Source organism: Orcinus orca, chromosome 18, assembly GCF_937001465.1.
Source record: "Orcinus orca chromosome 18, mOrcOrc1.1, whole genome shotgun sequence".
In the NCBI taxonomy this organism is placed as follows: domain Eukaryota; kingdom Metazoa; phylum Chordata; class Mammalia; order Artiodactyla; family Delphinidae; genus Orcinus; species Orcinus orca.
The window spans coordinates 53722453-53743860 of NC_064576.1; the positions used below are offsets into that span (position 1 = coordinate 53722453).

The window sequence follows — 21408 nt, forward strand, 5'->3', positions numbered from 1 at the left end:
AGCTTTCTTGTTGTAAAGGGATACAGCTTGGTTGTGATATCTATGGAAAAAAAGTTAATTCCTGTGAAAAATTACAGCACTTCTTGGTAGTAAGGGCAAATAAGAATTTCTCTTCAAGAACACAGAATAATGGAGGGAGACATTTCTTTATTATAATAATGGGACATGCCTTTCTAAACATCATATGAAATTCTAAGGAAAAGATAATTTTTGCCACATTAAAAAAAAAAAGCCATAAAGTCAGAAGGCCAAGTGGGAAAAATACATTAGATATGTAACTAATTAAAAGCTAATAATATACATACTACTCTTATAAATTAACAATAGAAATATAAATTAATAAAAGCCCAATAGAAAAATGAGCATGGAACATGGACCATGTAATTTATAGGGGGAATATAAACTGGATTTTACTTTAAAACAGCTTTAAAAATTATTTTCTTCGTGAATATGCAAACATTTTCCTGTTGTCCGTCTGTCACACTGCTCTCTTCTTTTAAAAAATAAATTTATTTATTTATTTTTGCTGTGTTGGGTCTTCACTGCTGCGCGTGGGCTTTCTCTAGTTGCGGCGAGCGGGGGCTACTCTTCGTTGCAGTGCACGGGCTTCTCATTGCGGTGGCTTCTCTTGTTGTGGAGCACGGGCTCTAGGTGTGCGGGCTTCAGTAGTTGTGGCACGTGGGCTCAGTAGTTGTGGCTCGTGGGCTCTAGAGCGCAGGCTCGGTAGTTGTGACGCACGGGCTTAGTTGCTCCGCGGCATGTGGGATCTTCCCGGACCAGAGATCGAACCCGTCTCCCCTGCATTGGCAGGTGGATTCTTAACCACTGTGCCACCAGGGAAGTCTCTGGAACCATGTTTTAAGTCACTGATAAGTATAAATCAACTCAAATGTAAGACATAGGAATGCACTCATTTTGTAATGTCTTGGTATTTCAGGTGCTAAAATGATGTATTTTCTGGACAAGTCAAGGCAAGAGAAAGCAATTGCTATTGCCACTAGACTGGATGAAACCATAAAAGATAAAAATGTAAAGGTAAGAGTTTTCACACACTGATTCCCAGAGATTGTGGATACTGAGTGATCTAACAAAACATATCTTTACAACATAATTCTTGAGTGGCCCTTCGGAGTTATGTGTAGATTTGGATCTCAGCTCTTCTACCAATTATGAGCTGTGTCATGTTAGGCAAGTTACCTTTCTTAGCTTCCTTTTCCTCATTTATAAAGTGAGGATGAAAATACTGTCTATCTCAGAGTTGGTGTTAACTGAAATAGTAAACTGTGAAGTGCTTGGCATATAGTAAGCACTCAGTAAATGGGAACTATTGTTATTAATAAAGGACACTTTCAGTGGTCACAGTTTCAGAGACTCACTTTTTTTAAGTATCAGAATTCTATTGCCCTTTTTTTTTTTTTTTTTTTTTTTTGACTGTTGGGTCTTCATTGCTGGGCGCGGGCTGCTCTTCATTGTGGTGTACAGGCTTCTCATTGCAGTGGCTTCTCTTGTTGTGGAGCACGGGCCCTAGAGCACGCAGGCTTCAGTAGTTATGGTGCTTGGGCTCAGTAGTTGTGGCGCATGGGCTTAGTTGCTCTGCAGCATGTGGGATCTTCCCGGACCAGGGATCAAACCTGTGTCCCCTGCATTGGCAGGTGGATTCTTAACCACTGCACCAGCAGGCAAGTTCCCTATTGCTTTTTTAAGGTTTTGTAGAATTGATTTTTTAAATGTTCTTTTTTTTGTGGTGATTACTTATTATAGATAGCAAGAAGTTATTTTAGAGTGTGGCATTGTTGGTTTTCTCTTGCTTAATTAACAAATTGCATCTTTTGATTAAAATAGTTATTAACCAGAGTTTTTTTAAAAAATAATTTTTATTTTTCCCTTGTTTAAATAGACTTTAATAAAGGTTTCTGAGGCACTGCTTGATGGCAGCTTTGGGAACTGTAATTCTCAGTATGAAGAATACAGGATGGCCTGTCATAACCTGCTTCCTTTTACTTCTGCTTTCCTGCCTGCTGGGAGTGAAGTCGGCGGTCATAGCGCAGCTCTAAACCACACAGCTAACTGTGATGTCTTGGCAAGTGAAATTTGAAATCCCTTAGAAAGTTGACTTCTGTAAAACTCAAAGTTGAATTCAGATCAGGGTTTCTTTTCCAGCTTGTATGTTAACATAGATATGAAATGAAGTACAGTTGACCCTTGAACAACATGGGTTTGAATTTCGAGAGTCCACTTATATGTGGATTTTTTCAATAGGAGATACTACAGTACTATGCGATCTTCAGTTGGTTGAATCCAGGGGTGCAGAACCTCAGATAGGGAAGGACTGCTTATACCGAGGGCCACCTGTATGTTAAGTGTGGATTTTTGACTGCTTGGAGGGAGGGTCAGTGCACCTAACTCTTGCTTTTGTTCAAAGATCAACTGTATTGGATAGAATTTTTAAATGGAGTATGCTGTAAGCTTATTTTATTCTTTATCCGTCTATGCCAATTTACATTAAAAGCTCTTAAATTACCTGTTATATACTTGTACAGCTTTCTTAAACTTTTGAATTATTAGCATTGTGATTGGTGCTGTCACTTCGTATCATAACTATAATTTCTTAATTAACCTAAGTTGCATACAGCTCTGCTGTATTATTTTTTTTAGATCTGGGTTTTGTTTCAGAATCTTATGTTTTGATCCCTTATTGGTTTGTTTTGTTATTGTTTGTTTGCTTTTTATTAAAGCACATCAATATTAAAGTGTTAATAACTATATGTCAGAAGTGATATGGAACTCCTTTTGACAGATATTTATTTAAAATTTACTTCAGTTTGACCTTTTGTCCACCTTACTTTTTTTGTGATTTACCGTTTTCCTTTTTAATAGCCGTGAAAGTGCTATTTTCTGTTGAACAGGGGTACTCCAGTTTTATATTGATGATTCAGAATATGGGGATCTGTTTGCCTCTTAATCATGGAAGTTCACTGGTAAATTGGTTGCGTATCTAGATCAGTCTTAAAGACCCCCAGGCAAGAGTTATGCTTTCTTGGCTAAATTGCTTTGCGTTACCAAGTAGTTTGTACATGAGTGCTTCAAGGGAGCGTAATAGGGTAAAATACAAATTACAATCAGATATTCTTACTCTTATAGCCATGCATTGACTATTAAATACATTTTTATATCAGCAAAATGAGAATTTAAACTATCAGCTAGTTTAACTATTAAAATATAGTATTGTTGAGCAATATTTTTTGGGGGGGTAGTAGCTTTTGTTCTATCTTGTACAGAAAACAGTAATAGAATCATTGAATATGTTTCTTTCAGAACTGTATAAATGTCTGTAACATTAATACTTCCTTTTAAAGGCAAATATAAATTCAAAAGGGGAGATTTTATTTAGAGAAACAATTAATTAAAATGGTTTTCCTTCACTCTGAGCTAATATTTAGATTCATAATTGTTGAGAGAAAAAAACTTACTGTAAAATAATGCCAACCTATGTAATGCTATAATAAATTATTTTGTACACAGTTGCTTATTTGTGTTTGTGTTGTTTCACACTATCAAAATATTTTTTTTAAGGAATTCCTTTATTTTCTTTATTATTTATTTATTTATTTATTTTTGGCTGTGTTGGGTCTTCGTTTCTGTGCGAGGGCTTTCTCTAGTTGCGACAAGCCAGGGCCACTCTTCATCATGGTGCGCGGGTCTCTCACTGTCGCGGCCTCTCTTGTTACGGAGCACAGGCTCCAGATGCGCAGGCTCAGTAGTTGTGGCTCACGGGCCTAGTTGCTCCGCGGCATGTGGGATCTTCCCAGACCAGGGCTCGAACCCGTGTCCCCTGCATTGGCAGGCAAATTCTCAACCACTGTGCCACCAGAGAAGCCCTGTCACAATATTTTTGCAAAATATTTTTTCTTTGAGGGAGTAAAAACTTAATTATCTTCGTTTTTACAAGTTTATTTTAAAAAAATAACCCAACTACCAATATATTCTAGTGCCACAGCAGCTTGGCTTCTTTTCAGAGTTTTAATAATAATAGAACTAGGCTATCTTGTTACTGAATATCCTGGGAAACATGTAATTTGTCATGTTACTTTCAGCAAGATGCCATTTCTATAAAAGATGCCAGTTAATCATAATTAATGTGGAAATTGTGCTTTCAACAGCAGTCTTTAAAAAGTATTTCATTCGGATCATTTGGAGTTTCTGAAATATATAGGGTGGGTACAGTGGAGATGTGAGAAGTTAGGTTTAAGGTGTGGAAGGCAGGATAAAGAGTGACACTGGGATTAGTGAGATCCAGTAGTATATTCCTCTGTGTATAGAGGTTGTATCTATTTTCCTACCTACTCCCATGCCACTTTGAGTATAAACACTGTAAACCTGGGATGTGCTAGGGATCTTTTTTAGATAAGAGAGGCAGGGTTTTGTATCATGTCCCTCCATCCCCTACCTCCAGCCTACCCCCAACTTTTAGTTTTGGAAAGCTAAAAGAGAATAATGATAAACCTAAAGGAGAGGCATCTGAGAACCAAGTACTAAGTGAAGCCTCTAGTCTCAACACAAAAAGTCCTTTGTTGATCTTGCCAAGTTTATCAGAACAGATAGGAAAAGACAAAGATTCAAGTGACAGTGTGATAACTTCAGAATTTGGCTTTTTTATTCTGGGCGTGTCTTTTTTGTGTGTGTGCGGTACGCGGGCCTCTCACTGTTGTGGCCTCTCCCGTTGCGGAACACAGGCTCCAGACGTGCAGACTCAGCGGCCATTGCTGAGCGGCATGTGGGATCTTCCTGGACCGGGGCACGAACCCGGGTCACCTGCATCGGCAGGCGGACTCTCAACCACTGTGCCACCAGGGAAGCCCGTCGGACATTTTTTTAAAGCTTCCTTTAAGGAACTAATTTTGATGTTGAGACGCTCTGTCCTGGGAGCTGATAAGATAGGAGGTGAGGGGTTTGCAGACCGTGGGGTGGCTGTGCTGGAGGGAAGTAGCAGGAGGATCAGGGAGACCATTCATTGCTTTATTTAGGAACATCTTCCTAGTTCTTCACAGATCTCTTCCCAGCACATGATCTGAGACCAGGGCATTGAGGAAAGAACACAGGTTTTGGAGGAAGACGGGCATTGCCTTTCAAGTTGGTTGTTGATGCTCTTCAAGCTGGATGACTTTGGGCAAGTCATTTCCCCACCGTACCTTGTCGGTAATAGCCTGCCTCTGCTGTGCAACAGTCTGTAAATGGGAGCTGTTTGCTTTAGTTCAGTAAATGTTTGAATCTCTTTTTTATTCCTCTGCAAGGTAGTTTGTTGGAGCCTTCTGAGCCCAAAGAAGAAATTGCTTCTTCAAAGCTCACCCAACTTGAATCGGAAACTACAGCCAGCTCTTCCAGCAGTCCACAAATGCCCTGGATCAGGACTGTCCCCAGTACAGTGGCTGTGTTTCCTGAACCAAAGACCCAGGCTAAACCTCATAAATCATATTAAAAATTGTGAATGGTTATAGGAAAAGGATTATGAAAAGATAAATATTCAATGACTTTAGGTAACAAATTTAGGGTTTTGATACAATACGTAATTATTTAAAATTGGAACCAGCCTGGAAAATTCAACTTGCGGGTTCTAACAGGTCATCTTCATATTTTTCACAGCACCTGGGTACTCAGATAATGAAAAAAGAGAAAGAAACCAAATTCAGAGATACATGGAGAGAGATTAAAAATCCCGAGGCTCTGAGTTTCCGGTCTCCTTTATCTATAGTCTCTATTGTTTGGAATATAAATAATCTATTGCTAATAATTCTTTTTTTCATTTCTAATATCCTACTGGTCTTATTTATTTATTTATTTAAAAAATTTTTTTGGCTGTGTTGGGTCTTCGTTGCTGTGCGCGGGCTTTCTCTAGTTGCGGTGAGCGGGGGCTACTCTTGCGGTGCATGGGCTTCTCATTGCTGTGGCTTCTCTCGTTGCACAGCACAGGCTCTAGGCGCGTGGGCTTCAGTAGTTGTGGCGTGCAGGCTCAGTAGTTGTGGTGCACGGGCTCAGTAGTTGTGGCTCGTGGGCTCTAGAGCACAGGCTCAGAAGTTGTGGCACACGGGCTTAGTTGCTCCGTGGGATGTAGGATCTTCCCAGACCGGGGCTCGAACCCGCGTCCCCTGCATTGGCAGGTGGATTATTAACCACTGTGCCACCAGAGAAGACCCCTACTGGTCTTTCGAGTAACTATTACCACTGCCCATATCCACCCTTTTCAATACATATTATGAAACACGCCAGGCTAGCCTGTGAGGGTCCTTATGAATAATGGAGCCTATAACAAGAGCTACTCTCTAGGTTATATGCTACTTTTGTTATTTACTTTAAAAAAATTATATTTTTAAAAAGCCATAGCCTGCCTTGTTTCCACTTCATCTTCTGTTTTGTTATTTCTTGTCCTTAAAATCTGGTTGGCAAAAGCGAAGGGAAAAGATGAGAAGTAGAGAAGGAGAGCCAATTACAGTTGGGAGGGTGGCTGGGGAGGAGGTGGCAGGGGGGAGTGTGGGGTGTCGGGGGAAGAGCCCCTGCTTTGGAGTCATAAGAACTGGGCTGCAGCTTTCACTCAGTCTTGTCCTGCAGTTAGTGGTTTTGTTTGGCTTTTCTCATGAGTAAATTGTTTACATTAAGGACTAGTGTAGAGAGAAAATGGAGTAATACATGCAAAAAGTCTGTTGTGTCCTGGTAGATGTTTAATAAATGGCTCTGAGGTTGAGGGGGAGAGGGGAGAAAGCCCTGATTTGGAGAATGTGCTGGTGTTGTGTGAATACTCCTCTTATGGCTGTTTTCAAGCTGCCCGTTTAGCGTCCCTGAATACAGAGTTGGGAAGTTGGGAAGAGAAGCCACAGTAGGCTCTTTGGAGCCTGGATGAGCCAGCTCCAGCACACCACTGGAAAGTGTACCCCAAAGAGTTTGAAAACCCCACTATCCTTATATAAGCAATTGTGTTAACAGTAAATCCTCATAGAACCACAAAAAAATCCATGGCAGGTTCCGTGTTGCTAATTTTTAGTAGCACACAATAGGAGTTCAGCAAATGGGGGGTCAACCAGTGATTGAGTGCATGCAAGACCTCTATTAATTTCCCAAAGGAAAAGCAGTCAGGATGGGGAAGAAGAGCAGGAAATCTTAATAATGGCAAAAGCAACAGGACTTCCCTGCCTGTGCAGTGGTTAAGAATCCACCTGCCAATGCAGGGAACACAGGTTCGATCCCTGATCTGGGAAGATCCCACATGCCGCGGAGCAACTAAGCCTGTGCGCCACAACTACTGAGCCTGTGCTCTAGAGCCTGCGAGCCACAACTACTGAGCCCACATGCCACAACTACTGAAGCCCGCATGTCTAGAGCCCGTGCTCTGCAACAAGAGAAGCCACCACAGTGAGAAGCCCGCGCATGGCAACAAAGAGTAGCCCCCGCTCACCACAATTAGAGAAAGCCCGTGTGCAGCAACGAAGACCCAACGCAGCCAAAGATAAATAAAATAAATAAAAATTTAAAAATAACAGCAAACACCCACATTTAGGATATAATTTAAGCCTGTTGTTTGAAAATAGGTTGTTGGGGGATTTGGTAACAGGCCCTGGAGCCATTCATCTTGAGGTCACCACTTCACATTTTTCAGGGATGTCAGTGACCCAGAAGGAGCCTAAGTGAAATTGAAGGCGGAGAGAAAAGGATCTTGTCTATCTGTCTTGATACAGAGATCTGGCTTTAGAAGAAAAATCAAAGATGGAATCAGCAAGGGCTAGTACGTTAGAACTGGGCGGGTAAGTGCACTCTGATGCTGTGGCCAGGGCTCCGGAGACCAAGTCTTTATTTTAGCAGCAATTTGACCATGCATCCCTCCATCTGTTTATTAATCTATCTATTCATCATCCATCCAATCAGGGTCTTCAGTTGAACAAAGTAATTTAAACTTGAAATACTTTGGGAGCAACAAATACCTCTTAAATACATTTTAAATATAATTTGGTACATCCGACTACATGATAATCAATTAGGCAATTTTAAAATTCTTTATTATGGAAATTTTCAAATATACAAAAAAGTAGAATAGGATTAAAAAAACCCATGTACCCATCACCCAGGTTCAACTGAGTGAAATGAATTGGGGAAGGGTTGAGAAAAGGGGTCCATGTCCACTTGACTTGGCCCCAGCGGCTGCCATTATGATTTCATCTGTTCCTCTATCTCCCCCAACCCATTTATGGAACAGTATGATTCTAGTAATGCTGTCCTTTCTCTGGTTTTTCTCTCCTCTATAACCACCATACCATTGCCACCTCACATGAAATGTTTTGAGATTAAAGTTTCTACAACACAGGAAAGAATGAGATAATGTCATTTGCAGCAACATGGATGGACCTAGAGATTATCATACTAAGCGACAAAACAGACTCACAGACATAGATAACAGTCTCATGGTTACCAAAGGGGAAGTGGAGGGGGAGGGATAGATTAGGAGTTTGGGATTAACAGATACATTATATATAAAATAGATAAACAACAAAAACTGTATAGCACAGGGAACTATATTCAATATCTTGTAATAACCTCTAGTGGAAAAGAATCTGAAAAATATATATATATATCTCCTTCCCCTGAACTCAGACTAGATATATGTAACTAAATCACTTTGCTGTACACCTGAAACTAACACAACATTGTAAATCAACTATAGCTCAAAAAAACCCAAAAAGCAAAACGCTTACACAATACAGGAGAGAACAGTAAACTTTAAAAGGCCACATGCTTCCAAAGGGATTTGTCAGAGGCAATCGTGTAAGGGTACCTACCTTCATGGATGTAAACTGTACAACAGGATGGTTACAACTGTACACTTTCCAGTCGAGGCTCCAGAAAGACGAGCAGGTAGGAGTTTCTCCTGAGTGTTCTCAGCCCCCAGGTTTTTCTGACCAGTTTTAAACCGCTCTGGTGAGCATGTCGTCTACCTCCATCAACAGCTTCTCTGGTCTGTCGGTACCTTTCTTAATTAACAACTGCCAACTAGGAGAGTATATAGGCTCAAGGCTAGGGTCAGGATTTCATCTGCCAACCTGAATCGGAAATACAGGACCTAATGGGGGGTGGGATGGAATTGATTGTTTTAAAGAAAGAACACCAAGTTTCTGATATCTGTTTCCATTCTGGCTTCTCCCCCTCAGGCTCACCCTCCGCCCCACTGTGCATCTTAGCTCTCCAGCCTCTCCACCCATTGGTCTTCTGGAATATATGCTTTCTTTCCTTCTCCGGCCACTATTTCTCCATCCTTCCCCTGGACTCAGATTAGATGTCACACCTTGGGACCCCCTCCTGTGTGGTTCATCTCCCCGCCTGGGCAGAGAGGTTCTAGGTATGGGATCCTGTATCCCCTGTCTCATCTGTACCCCACCTTGCCTGGCGCAGTCCAGAGGGAAGGGCTCAGTAACTCTTCATGGCAGGAAAGAGCTTGTGGTTTTTCAGGAACTGGTTATTCTCAGCTGGGATTTTCCAGCCCTCCTTTCTGCAGCCCACAGGTAGCCTGGGTACCTTGTTTCTGCTTCTTAGTATTTGTCACCAGCGTTTGGGAAGAGGATGCGAGCGGCACAGACCGTGGATGCTGCTACTGTCTTTAGGAAGGTTGAATTTTTGGCAGTGTGTTTTTTTTATAGTAATTTCTTATATTTATTTTTTATTGAGAGAGAACACAAATTTTAAGGGTGCAATATGATGGATACACATGCACACACACGTATACATACATACACACACGTGTGTGTGTGTGTGTCTAACCACCAGTCAGGTCAAGATATAGAACATTTTCTTTTTAATGTCTTGTTAAATGCCATCATATATTTAGACTTTTTTCACAACATGAAAATCAGTTAACAAAATCTGACTAAATAGTTGATATTTGTGACCTGGAGGATTACACTCCGAAGACTTTTATTCATACGTTCGTTTGTAATTACCTTCATTGGCCAGCCTCTAGAATGGACTTTTAACGTTAATTAAGGAGTTTGCCATTTCAAAGCTAAATAGTTTCTGTTGACAGTGTGTTTGGATTCTCCATGTTTTTAGCTTTTTTCTCCTGTCATTCATAAAACCAAATTCCCCGAGCCTTGAGAGGACCTTGGGAGCGGTTGTCAGAGGATGTGTCTTCAGGAATGGAAAATTCACCAAGGCCAGTCTGTCAAAACAGAAGTGACAGAAGCCATAGGGACCCAAGGCAGGTCTATGAGAGCAGTCCCCCAACTGTGTGCAATGGAATCTCCTCTCCAGAGAGATTCCAATGTCACTAGCATCCCACATTTTGGGAAACCCTGCTTGGGTATTGGATTCTCTGTTTTTCTGGAAGTGGCGAGAGGGCACTCACATTTCTTTATGCCTACCCTCTGTTCAACTGCCTTCCATATACCTCAATATTAAATCCTCAGACCACCCTTTCGGAAGGGACAGCTGAGCAAACAGTGTTCTGAAAGGCTGAGTAACTTGCCCAGAATCAGGTGATAAGTGATGAGCCTGCCATCAAATCCACAGTGGGCTCCCCTGTCAGCCCAGGTTCTTTCCATTACTGTTGATGCTAGTGATACAGAGAAGGGTTTCCCACTGGGCGGGACCCACGCTTAGGGGGCATAGGGAATTCCCTATTTGTTCACTCATCAGGACGCCCTGATTCACCCCAAATCACTCAGTGAGACAAATGTTTCCTTTTTAATTCCATCTTTTTATCCTAACTTGGAACATCTCCATTTGGTGCTGGTATATCCCTAATAACTCTCTAATACTCACTGATTTCCCTTTTTATTGATAACAAAAAAAGGAGGCCTTTAGCAGTTATCTGTATCTCTAACATTTTATAGGGTTGTTTTGTTTTCTTAGTATTTATATTTATGTTCCCCTCCCTCTTTATATGGCAAATAATAGTAGCTTTACACTTACGGTAGTGCTATAACCTTTTCTTTTAAAATAATTTGTTTAGTTTCCTGAAATCAATTCATCAAAAAATGAATTGATTTCAGGAAAAGTTAGGTAATAAAAGCAAAAGTTCAAGTGCTGGGTCAACTAGGTAGCCACATGCAAAAGAATGATGTTAAATCCCTTCCTCACACCACACACAAAAATTAAATCAAAATTAGACACATCTATTTGAGCTAAAATTATGAAACTCTTAGAAGAAAACATAGAAGTAAATTTTGAAACCTTAGATTAGGCGATTTTTTTTAGATCTGAAGCCAAAAACATAAGCAATAAAAGAAAAATAACGAATAAATTAGATTTCAGCAAAAGTAAAAAGTTTTGTGCTACAAATGACACCATCAAGAAAATGAAGAGACAACCCACAGAATGGGAGACAATATTTGCAAATTATATATCAAATGTGGGACCTGTATTCCAAATATATAGAGAACTCATAACTTAATAATAAAAAGAGAAATAACCCAGTTAACAAATGGGCAAAGGATCTGAATAAATATTTCTCCAAGGAATATATACAAAAGACCAATCAACAAGCATATGAAAAGAGGTCTGATATCATCAGTCATCAGGAAAATGGAAATGAGATACTACTTCACAACTGCTAGAAAGGCTATATTGAAAAAGACAGATAATGACAAGTATTAGCAAAGTTGTGGAGAAACTGGAACCCTCATACATTGCTGGTTAGACTATAAAATGGTATAGCTGCTTCGGAAAACGTTTTGGCAGTTCCTCAAAATGTAAAACATAGAGTTGTTGTTTAGTTCAGTAATTTCACTCCTAGATAAATGAAAACATGTGTCCACACAAAAATTTGTACATGAATGTTCGTAACAGCATCATGATAACTAAAAAATGGCATCAGCACAAATTTCCATCACCCAGTGCACGTATAAATAAAACGTAGTTGTGATGGTTGATTTGATATGGTTACGTGGCCGGGCCATTGTACCCAGATATTTGATCAAAGATTATTCTGGATGTTTCTGTGTAGGTATTTTGGGGATGAGATTAACATTAAATTTATAGACTTTGGGTAAAGCAGATTATGCTCCATAATGAGGGTGGACCTCATCCAATCCATTGAAAGCCCAAAGAGGATAAAAGACGGACCTCCCCTGAGCAAGAAGGAATTCTGCCCACAGACTGCCTTTGGACTTGAACTGCAGCTCTTTCCTGGGGCTACAGCCTGTTAGCCTACTCCATGAGATTTTGGACTTGCCAAGCTTCCAGAATCATATGAGCCAACTGCTTGAAAATAAATCTCTCTCAGGTGTGGAGAAAAGAGAACCCTCCTTCACTGTTGGTGGGAATGTAAATTGGTACAGCCACTATGGAGAACAGTATGGAGGTTCCTTAAAAAACTAAATATAGAGCTACCATATGATCCAGCAATCCCACTCCTGGACATGTATTTGGAGAAAACCATGGTTCAAAAGGGTACATGCACCCCAATGATCATTGCAGCACTGTTTACAATAGCCAAGACATGGAAGCAACCTAAATGTCCATCGACAGATGAATGGGTAAAGAGGATATGGTGCATATATACAATAGAATATTACTTAGCCATTAAAAGAATGAAATAATGCCATTTGCAGCAACATGGATGGACGTGGAGATTACCATACTAAGTGAAGTAAGTCAGACAGAGAAAGACAAATATCATATGATATCGCTTATATGTGGAATCTAAAAAAAATGATACAAATGAATTTATTTACAAAACAGAAACAGACTCACAGACTTAGAAAAAAACTTATGGTTACCAAAGGGGAACGGTGGTGGGGGCGGGGATAAATTGGGAGTTTGGGATTGAGATATACACACTACTATATATAAAATAGATAACGAACAGGGACCTACTCTATAGCACAGGGAACTCTGCTCAAAATTCTGTAATAACCTAAATGGGAAAAGAACTTGAAAAAGAATAGATATATGTATACATACTGAAACTAACACACCATTGTAAATCAATTATAGTCCAATATAAAATAAAAATTTTTTAAAATCTCTCTGTATACATATACATACATCCTGTTGATTCTGTTTCTCTGGAGAACCCTGACTAATACAGAGATATATCTATATAATGGAATATTATTTGACAATAAAAAGGATTGAAGTACTAATTCATGCTAAAACATGGATGAATCTTGAAAACATTATATGACTGAAAAAAGCCAGCCACAAATTATATGATTCCATATACATGAAATGTCCAGAATAGGCAGGTCCATAGAACCATATCAATTAATGGTTTCTTAGGGCTGGGAAGTGTGCTTGCAGGTAGGGGCCGGTGGAGGGGGAGGAATGGGGAGATAATGTTAGTGGGTCTGGACTTTCTTCTGTGGAGGATGAAAATGTTCTAAAATTAGTCGATGGTGATGGTTGCACAACTCTGTGAATATACTAAAAAACACTGAATTGTATACTCTAAATGGTGAGTGTGCAATTCAATACAGCTATTTTTTTAAAAAAGTACAAGTAAGCGATAGAGTGAAGTTCATGAAGAGAGTACAGAAATGTCCAAAATGCTGGGAAACACTGACCTGGAGCCTCTGGTTCCTCAGAGAATCTCGTGTACCTCTCCAGAGACACACTGTCTGTACATGTTTCCTTTTTATTCCCTGTTGTGTTATTCATAGTCACAAGCAAATCAATCCAATTTTGGTCTAAACTAGTAGCTGCATTACTCAACCTGATTAAAAATATAAGGGCAAAATATAGGTTGGCTTATGGAATAAGAGGTAGAGACACTGACAGATGCTAAAGAAGGAACCTAAAATACATGTTGGACCACTGCCTGGAAGAAGGAAGGAAATTTATGTTACGAGGGAGGTTTATGTGATATTTCATGTTCTGAGTGTTTCCATCCATGAACAAAGAGCCTGATCTACTTCTCATCCTACAATGGAGACAAACAGAGCTAGTAGGGCCTGGCTGCATGGACAGCACCCTCAACTGTCTCTGAAAATCAGTGCCTAGAGATTTTCTGGAGAGTTGGTGCCAATGTATTTCTGAGTGACCACCGTCTATTCCCTCAAAAGATATATTTTAAAAAATGGATTCAGCGTAAAAATCAGTTTGCTGGGGTTCACTTGCATATTAAGTAAAAACCTTTATTAAATAGTCAAGCTTTCTTGGGTGCCACCCTCTTCTCCGAGAACCATCTAGCTACATGCTACCCAACCCCTCACAGCCCCTACCGAGTGGACAGAAAGTCTGTGTGACCCCACCTCACTGACCACAACTGATTCTACCAGGGGTAGGTATCTGATCCACATTGGGCCAATCAGACCCTCTTTTCAAGGAATCTGTGATTCAGATTTAGAGATTAGTTAATGTTTCCTGAAGGAAGTTTAGAGTGACTTCTAAAATTTTTCATTGTAAGCATATGGAATTGCAAAGGATGTTATTTCCTGGGTTCCATAAATACTTACATTTTATTTTATTTTATTTTATTATTATTTATTTTATTTATTTATTTTTGGCTGTGTTGGGTCTTCCTTGCTGCGTGTGGGCTTTCTCTAGTTGCGGTGAGCGGGGACTGCTCTTCGTTGCAGGGCGCGGGCTTCTCATTGCGGTGGCTTCTCTTGTTGCGGAGCACAGACTCTAGGCGCGCAGGCTTCAGTAGTTGTGGTGCGTGGGCTCAGTAGTTGTGGCTCGCGGGCTTTAGAGTGCAGGCTTAGTAGTTGTGGCACACGGGCTTTGTTGCTCAGGGCGGTATGTGGGATCTTCCCGGACCAGGGCTCGAACCCATGTCCCCTGAATTGGCAGGCGGATTCTTAACCACTGAGCCACCAGGGAAGCCCAATACTTACATTTTAGAATAAAATCATCATGTCACTCTTTTACCCACATCCAGCAGTATCTAAATTCATCCCTTAAATGTATCCATCCATCATCCATTAAAAAAAAGGAACAAGCACTATATTAATAGCAGGACATTTTCCATCATTCTTTTTTCCCTTTAAACCTATGTTTCCATTGCAAATTGTCCATTTTTTATTGATCACAGCATCTTAATTCTCCAGAACAAAAATACCTATGTAAATTGAAATGTTAAAATATGCAGTGATCATAGGGTTTTAAGTGTATTAAAAACAAGTTAAGTACGCTATGTAATTTCATAAGTATACAACATAAAGTAAAATTTTATTGGCCTTTTAAACTTTTAATTCATGTGTTAAATATTATATATTAATATATATGTGATAAATATATTTATTTATCACATATATTGTGATAAATATTATAAATTGATGTGATAAATATTATATATTGATGAATATCACATATTCCTACTTAATCCCCATATATAGTAACTAACTTTGTTCAAATAAATGTTCAGAGGAGTCTGGAAGTAATTTGTATACTAATGTCAGTCAATTTTTTGAAATTCTTCTCGGTTTTATGCCAAAAATCACTCAGTGATCTTCCATTAAATATTATTTTAAATGACCTGTCGGTGGACAACTCTAGTAGCTCCTTCTTCAATTTTGATAGAAGCAATGAAATAAAAACTACCTGACTTGCCCAGTAGCAGATGCTATCAATACCCCACCCACATCCCCGAGGCACTTAGCATTTCAGTACATGCACTAAGCATTCAAATACATATATGAATAATCCTTTGAAAGCTTTCACTTTGCCTGAGTGTTCAAGGAGATAAGCATCAGGGAGTTAATACCCTTGGGGACAGCCTTCAGTCAATGACAAACGAGATTCTGAGCATGAATACTACAGCTTCCCTGACTCAGAACCCTGAGGTGTGTTCTACACCATCTCCCCAGGGCTCTCTATGGAAGTGAACCCCTGTTTCTCACAATGGTAACTCATTAAGGTACTCTGTATTGGCTTCCTTCTCTTACCCGTCAATCATTTCCCACTCTCCTGCTGATGCTTCCTGGGATCACCTCCCTAAAAAAGAATTTGCACTCAGGTCTTGATCTTGGCAATGCTTCTGGGGTAACCCAGCTGCAGTAGGTTGAATTGTGGCCCCCGAAAAGATACGGATATGGATACATCCTAACTCCTGTAACCTGTGAATATGGCCTTATTTGGAAAAATAGTCTTTGCAAATATAATTAAGAATTGTAAAATGAGATCATGCTGGACTACCCCAGAAGAGGGGCCTTAAATCCGAAGACAAGTGTCCTTATAAGAGAAAGATGAGGAGACACAAAGACGGACAAGGCCACATGAAGACAGAGGCAGAGACTGAGGGATGCAGCCACAAGCCAAGGAATGCCTGGAGCCACCAAAAGCTGGAAGAGGCAAGGAAGGATTATTTTTCCTTAGGAGGGAGCTGGTCCCGGCTGACATCTTGAATTTGGACATCTGGCCTCCAGAACTGTAAGCAAATAAATTTCTATTTTTGCAAAAGCCACCAAGTTTGTGGAAATGCTTGTTATGGCAACCATGGGAAACTAATACACCAACCTAAGACGTTCCTTTAGAGTTACTCATTTTCTCATCAACACCACTATTTTAAATTGCCCTTTGTTGGGTGCCTGGAGATTTTTATACCGAGTGGCAATGCACCATTGGAAGATTCAGATGAGCGAGAGATCGAGTTCCCAGCCCTAACCCCAACCCTAACCCTAACCCTAACACTTTTCCTAAGTAGGAGAAGCACTATTGAGAACAGGGAGGTAGAAATACAGCACCAGTGTAATAGTTTGACCACACTGCTTCTCTGGCAGAACAATTTTTTTTTTTGCGGTACGCGGGTCTCTCACTGTTGTGGCCTCTCCCGTTGCGGAGCACAGCCTCCGGACGCACAGGCTCAGCGGCCATGGCTCACGGGCCCAGCCGCGCCGCGGCATGTGTGATCTTCCCGGACCGGGGCGCGAACCCGTGTCCGCTGCATCAGCAGGCGGACTCTCAACCACTGCGCCACCAGGGAAGCCCTGGCAGAACAATTTTAAGAAAGAAGACAAACTCAAGTTGAGGATCTGAATATTAATTCCCTAAAAGTTGCTGAGAGCTCATCAACTAGCAACTCACTTTGCTACGTCCAGTTTGAAGGCCGTTGCTGTCGGGCACAGTGAGGCTGGCTTTTCTGGAATTTGCAAGGTGGATTTATTTTCCTCTTATCCCCTCATCCCTGCCTCAGCCCAGAGAGGAATGACCAACTCCAATACTTTCACTTCCTGCCTCCCCCTTCATCCCTTTTCTGGCTGCTTCTTAATAGGAGAGTGATTTATTGATGGCTAAGTTCGATCAGGATCCTCAATAGGGTGGGTTGACCAGTCAAAGTCACTCATGCAGCATGAGCAGTTGACTGTCCCCTCTTGGAGCTCCCTGCCTGTATTCAGGTGGAGCAGGTCTTGTGCTTCCAACCTTCATGTTTGTTGTAGGGCCTCCGGGAGGAGAGTCACATCCTCACTACAGCCACAGGCCTGATTGCTCTCAGTCAAGCGGGCTTGGAGTAGGAGGTCCCACTGTGTTCTCCAGCCCAGCTTTCCCATGAAGAAACCTGATGCTTTGGGACTGTCTACCAGTCCTGGTTGATTCTTCCTTAGCATCCCCTCTCTTCCTCACTAGAGATTCTCCAGAACTTGCTCCAACCTCACCTAGTGAAAGATCTGATAGCCTTTTCTATTCATGTGCATATTTGGTGCACAAAGACAGTCTTTTTTTTTTTTTTTTGGCTGCGCCCACGGAATCTTAGTTCCCTGAACCCGTGCCCCCTGCATTGGAAGCTTGGAGTCCTAACCACTGGACCGCCAGGGAATTCCCCACAAAGACAGTCTTTTATCTTTGAAAAACATCAATGAAAGCTGTTAAGAGAGTAGATCTTAAAAGTTTTCATCACAAGAAAAAAAAATCTGTAACATTGTATGGTAGCAGATGTTAACTAGACTTATCGTGGTGATCACTTTGCAATATATACACATGTTGAATCATTATGTTGTACAATTGTGAGTTTGTACATTATGTTGTACAAATTAATATAATGTTATAGACCAATTATACCTCACTAAAAAAAGAAAAACATCAAGAAAATCCATATGAATGATTATGGCAATGCTTGGAGACCTCATGGGCCTGGGATAATAATCTCTCCCATCTGTTTTCCCCAGGAAGCCCCTGAGAGAGGCTCGTTTGTGCCGGGGAAGTGAAGATTCACAGCATCTGGCTCAGCATTCGGTCCGGCTCTCTGAGAGCCAGCCTGTGTGTCAGCCGTGAAGAGGCAGGTTTGGGAAGCTAAGTCACTGTGGTCCACAGGTGACTCAGAATGTAAGCTAGATGCTACCCCATGGCTGAACCTTGAGGACATTCTGCGAAGGGAAAAAAGCCAGACATAAAAGGACAAATATTGTATGATTTTACTTGTATGAGGTACCTAAATTAGTCAAGTTCATAGAGACAGAAAGTGGAATAGAGCTTCCTAGGGCTGGGGGGAGAGGTGATTGGGGAGTTAGTGTTTAATGGGCACAGAGTTTCAGTTTGGGATGATGAAAAAGTTCTGGGGATGGATGGTAGCACAACAATGTGAGTGTACTTAACGCCGCTGAACAGTACACTTAAACATGGTTAGGATGGTAAATTGTATGTTATGTGTATTTTCCCACAATAATAAAAAAAAGAATGGATCTAGAGATTAATAACAGGATTAGGTGTGGTCAGTGCTCAAGGGATCCCCGGGATTGGGAGGGAGTGCAGGAGGGGTTCTGTCAGTTATGTGATATGAAGTGAGGGCTGTGGTCAAAGGGGGTTGGATTTCTCTTCTTACCTTACATTTCCCAGCTATATCCCTCTGGATCTAGAAGAGCAGACCAGAAAGCATCCTCACACACAAAAAGGTACAAACGACACAAACATGGCATGACTGCACTTGGAATACAGCAAGCTTTTGCATTCTCTAGACTCGAAGGAAAGTTCGACCAAAGCTCTCTCTCCCCTTGGCTGCGTGTTTCCAGATGTGGTGACTGCTGTCATTGAAACCAGGCTGAGTTTGCGAGGCACAGCCTTTAAACCAGTGCGAGTTCCTGAACTTTCTGGGTTTGGGATTCTTTTGAGCATCTGATGGATGACCAGTATTAACTTTCTTACCTGAAAAATCCACATATACACATCCACTCATGGATCCAATTAGGAGTTCATGGGCCTAGGGTTACACACACCTGCTCTAGACACTGAACAATTTTATCTAGGCATTTGCCTGCCGTGTCAGCCTGTCAGCCATTGCCACCAGGTCAGTTTAGGTGCCAATTAGGTCCTTGCTCATAGGTACTCCTAGAAGCTGACAGTCTGGGAGGAGACGTACACATTATTGGTTGGGATTTCCTAGTTTTAAGTGACAAAAAACTAACCTAACGAGCTTAAGTTAAAAGTCAATATATTGGTTCTTTCTGTTTTGTTTTGTTTTGCGGTACACGAGCCTCTCACTGTTGTGGCCTCTCCCGTTGCGGAGCACAGGCTCCGGATGCGCAGGCTCAGCAGCCATGGCTCACGGGCCCAGCCGCTCCGCGGCATGTGGGATCTTCGCAGACTGGGGAACGAACCCGTGTCCCCTGCATCGGCAGGCGGATTCTCAACCACTGCGCCACCAGGGAAGCCCAATATATTGGTTCTTTTAACTGGGATAATGGGTTGCAGGTACTGCTGGTTCAGGCTTAAAGAATATCATCAGGGGGCTTCCCTGGTGGTCCAGTGGTTAAGACTCCATGCTCCCAATGCAGGGGGCCTGGGTTCAATCCCTGGCCAGGGAACTAGATCCTGCATGCATGCTGCAACTAAGGAGTCCCCAAGCCGCAACTAAGGAGCCTGCGAGCCACAACTAAGGAGCCCGCCTGCTGCAACTAAGACCCGGCACAACCAAATAAATAAATAAATATTTTTTAAAAAGTGTCATCAGGATTCAGTCTCTCTCTCCATCTCACAATTCTGTTCTCCTCTGTGTTCTTAGATTTTCCCATGGAGGCAAAAGCTCTAGGCATCCATATTAGTACTAGTGATTTTAGGAGGAGAAACAGATTCTTCTCTTCCAGGATCCAAAGCCTCAAGAAAAGGTTCTACTTGGGTCACAGACCCACCTTCTCTCTGTGGCCAGCCTGCATCTTGTACTTCCCCATGGATTGGGGATGCGGAGGCATGTAACTGACAGCCTTAGAAAGTGGAGAAAGGAGTTCCTGAGAGGAAAAGGTCCTGGACAGAATACAAGTAACAGACATCTACTGCAGACATGTATGCAAATGATTGTAAGTCCGCATGACGAATACTATAAAGGAAGCGCTGTGAGGTCTAGTGGGGACAGAGGAGGGGTCATCAATTCTACTGGATATGTTTTGGATAAAGACAAGTAAAGCTTCATGAAAGATATCATGTATGATCCAGTTCTTTAAATAAAAACAGAAATATATTTATTTTGCTAAACATTGTTTATCAATAGCTCTATGGCTATTGTCTTCTTTGTTCATTGTTTTATTCCTAGATCCAAGCACAGTGCCTACATATTTTAGGAACTCGACGAATATTTGTTGAGTTGGAGTTTTAGAACAACAGTAGGGTAACCTCCCGTTTAGACTAAGATTTAAAGAAATTGAAGCACAAAAAGATCCTGCTGATAAATTGATGTCCCATTTTCTGATTTGTCTTTAGTAAGCTCTTATCTACAGAGACTCAGCTTTGAAATAACCCCAGCACTGCGTTTTATTTGTATTGTTATTATTTCTTGTCACCAACATCTGATTTTGTAAGTTCTTAGGGAGTGCTTGGAAGAACTGAAGGTTTTCTTAGTCAACTTGCTTCTCTTTCTATCCAGTCTCTCCCTAGAGAATTTATTTTTTTCACTGTGATCCAAACAGACCCGAAATGACATGGAATTTAGGCAGCCTGCATATATAAACTAATACCTAATCAGGATCTAGTGAAAAAATTACTAAGGTGAGGAGTTTTGATTTAGTAATACTTAACTGTTACTTACATCAAATACCTTTTTTTTTTTCCTGGCTGCACAGCACAGCTTGTGGGATCCTGGTTCCCCGAACAGGGATTGAACCCAGGCCCTTGGCAGTGAAAGACAGAGTCCTAACCACTGGACCACCAGAGAACTCCCTCAAACAGCTTTTAGACCTTCGTTTTGAGTGTCATCACTTCACACCTTAGGCCAGCTCATTCCTCAAAGGTTCTGTGCTGGTTTTTCTCTCCTACTCTCATCATTGGTCCATGCTTGGCCCTCTTTTATTTTATCTACTTGTGTGTTTATTTGTTAATAATATAACGACCGGGACTTCTCTGGTGGCACAGTGGTTAAGAATCCGCCTGCCAATGCAGGGGACACGGGTTCGATCCCTGGTCTGGGAAGATCCCACATGTCGCGGAGCAACTAAGCTCATGCGCTACAACTACTGAGCCTGCGCTCTAGAGCCCACGAGCCACAACTACTTAGCCTGTGTGCCACAACTACTG

The 21408-nt window shown here is 41.3% G+C and overlaps 1 protein-coding gene across 7 annotated transcripts in view; it reads left to right on the top strand.

Annotated features, from left to right (window-relative positions):
• Positions 1 to 20373, top strand: part of NAA16 (N-alpha-acetyltransferase 16, NatA auxiliary subunit) — an 82638-nt gene extending 62265 nt beyond the window's left edge. For 4 of the 7 annotated variants that reach the window (XM_004274553.4, XM_049701034.1, XM_033436707.2 and 1 more), the window contains 2 exons: positions 938 to 1035; positions 1898 to 3521. In XM_004274553.4, the coding sequence (XP_004274601.1) occupies positions 938 to 1035; positions 1898 to 2095 (296 nt within the window). In that variant the 3' untranslated portion in view covers positions 2096 to 3521. Of the gene's footprint in view, positions 1 to 937; positions 1036 to 1897; positions 3522 to 7645; positions 12695 to 18077 lie in introns of those variants that run through there. The other 3 variants (XM_033436709.2, XM_033436710.2, XM_033436706.2) reach the window with 3 other exon arrangements.
• The last annotated feature ends 1035 nt before the right edge of the window (positions 20374 to 21408 follow it).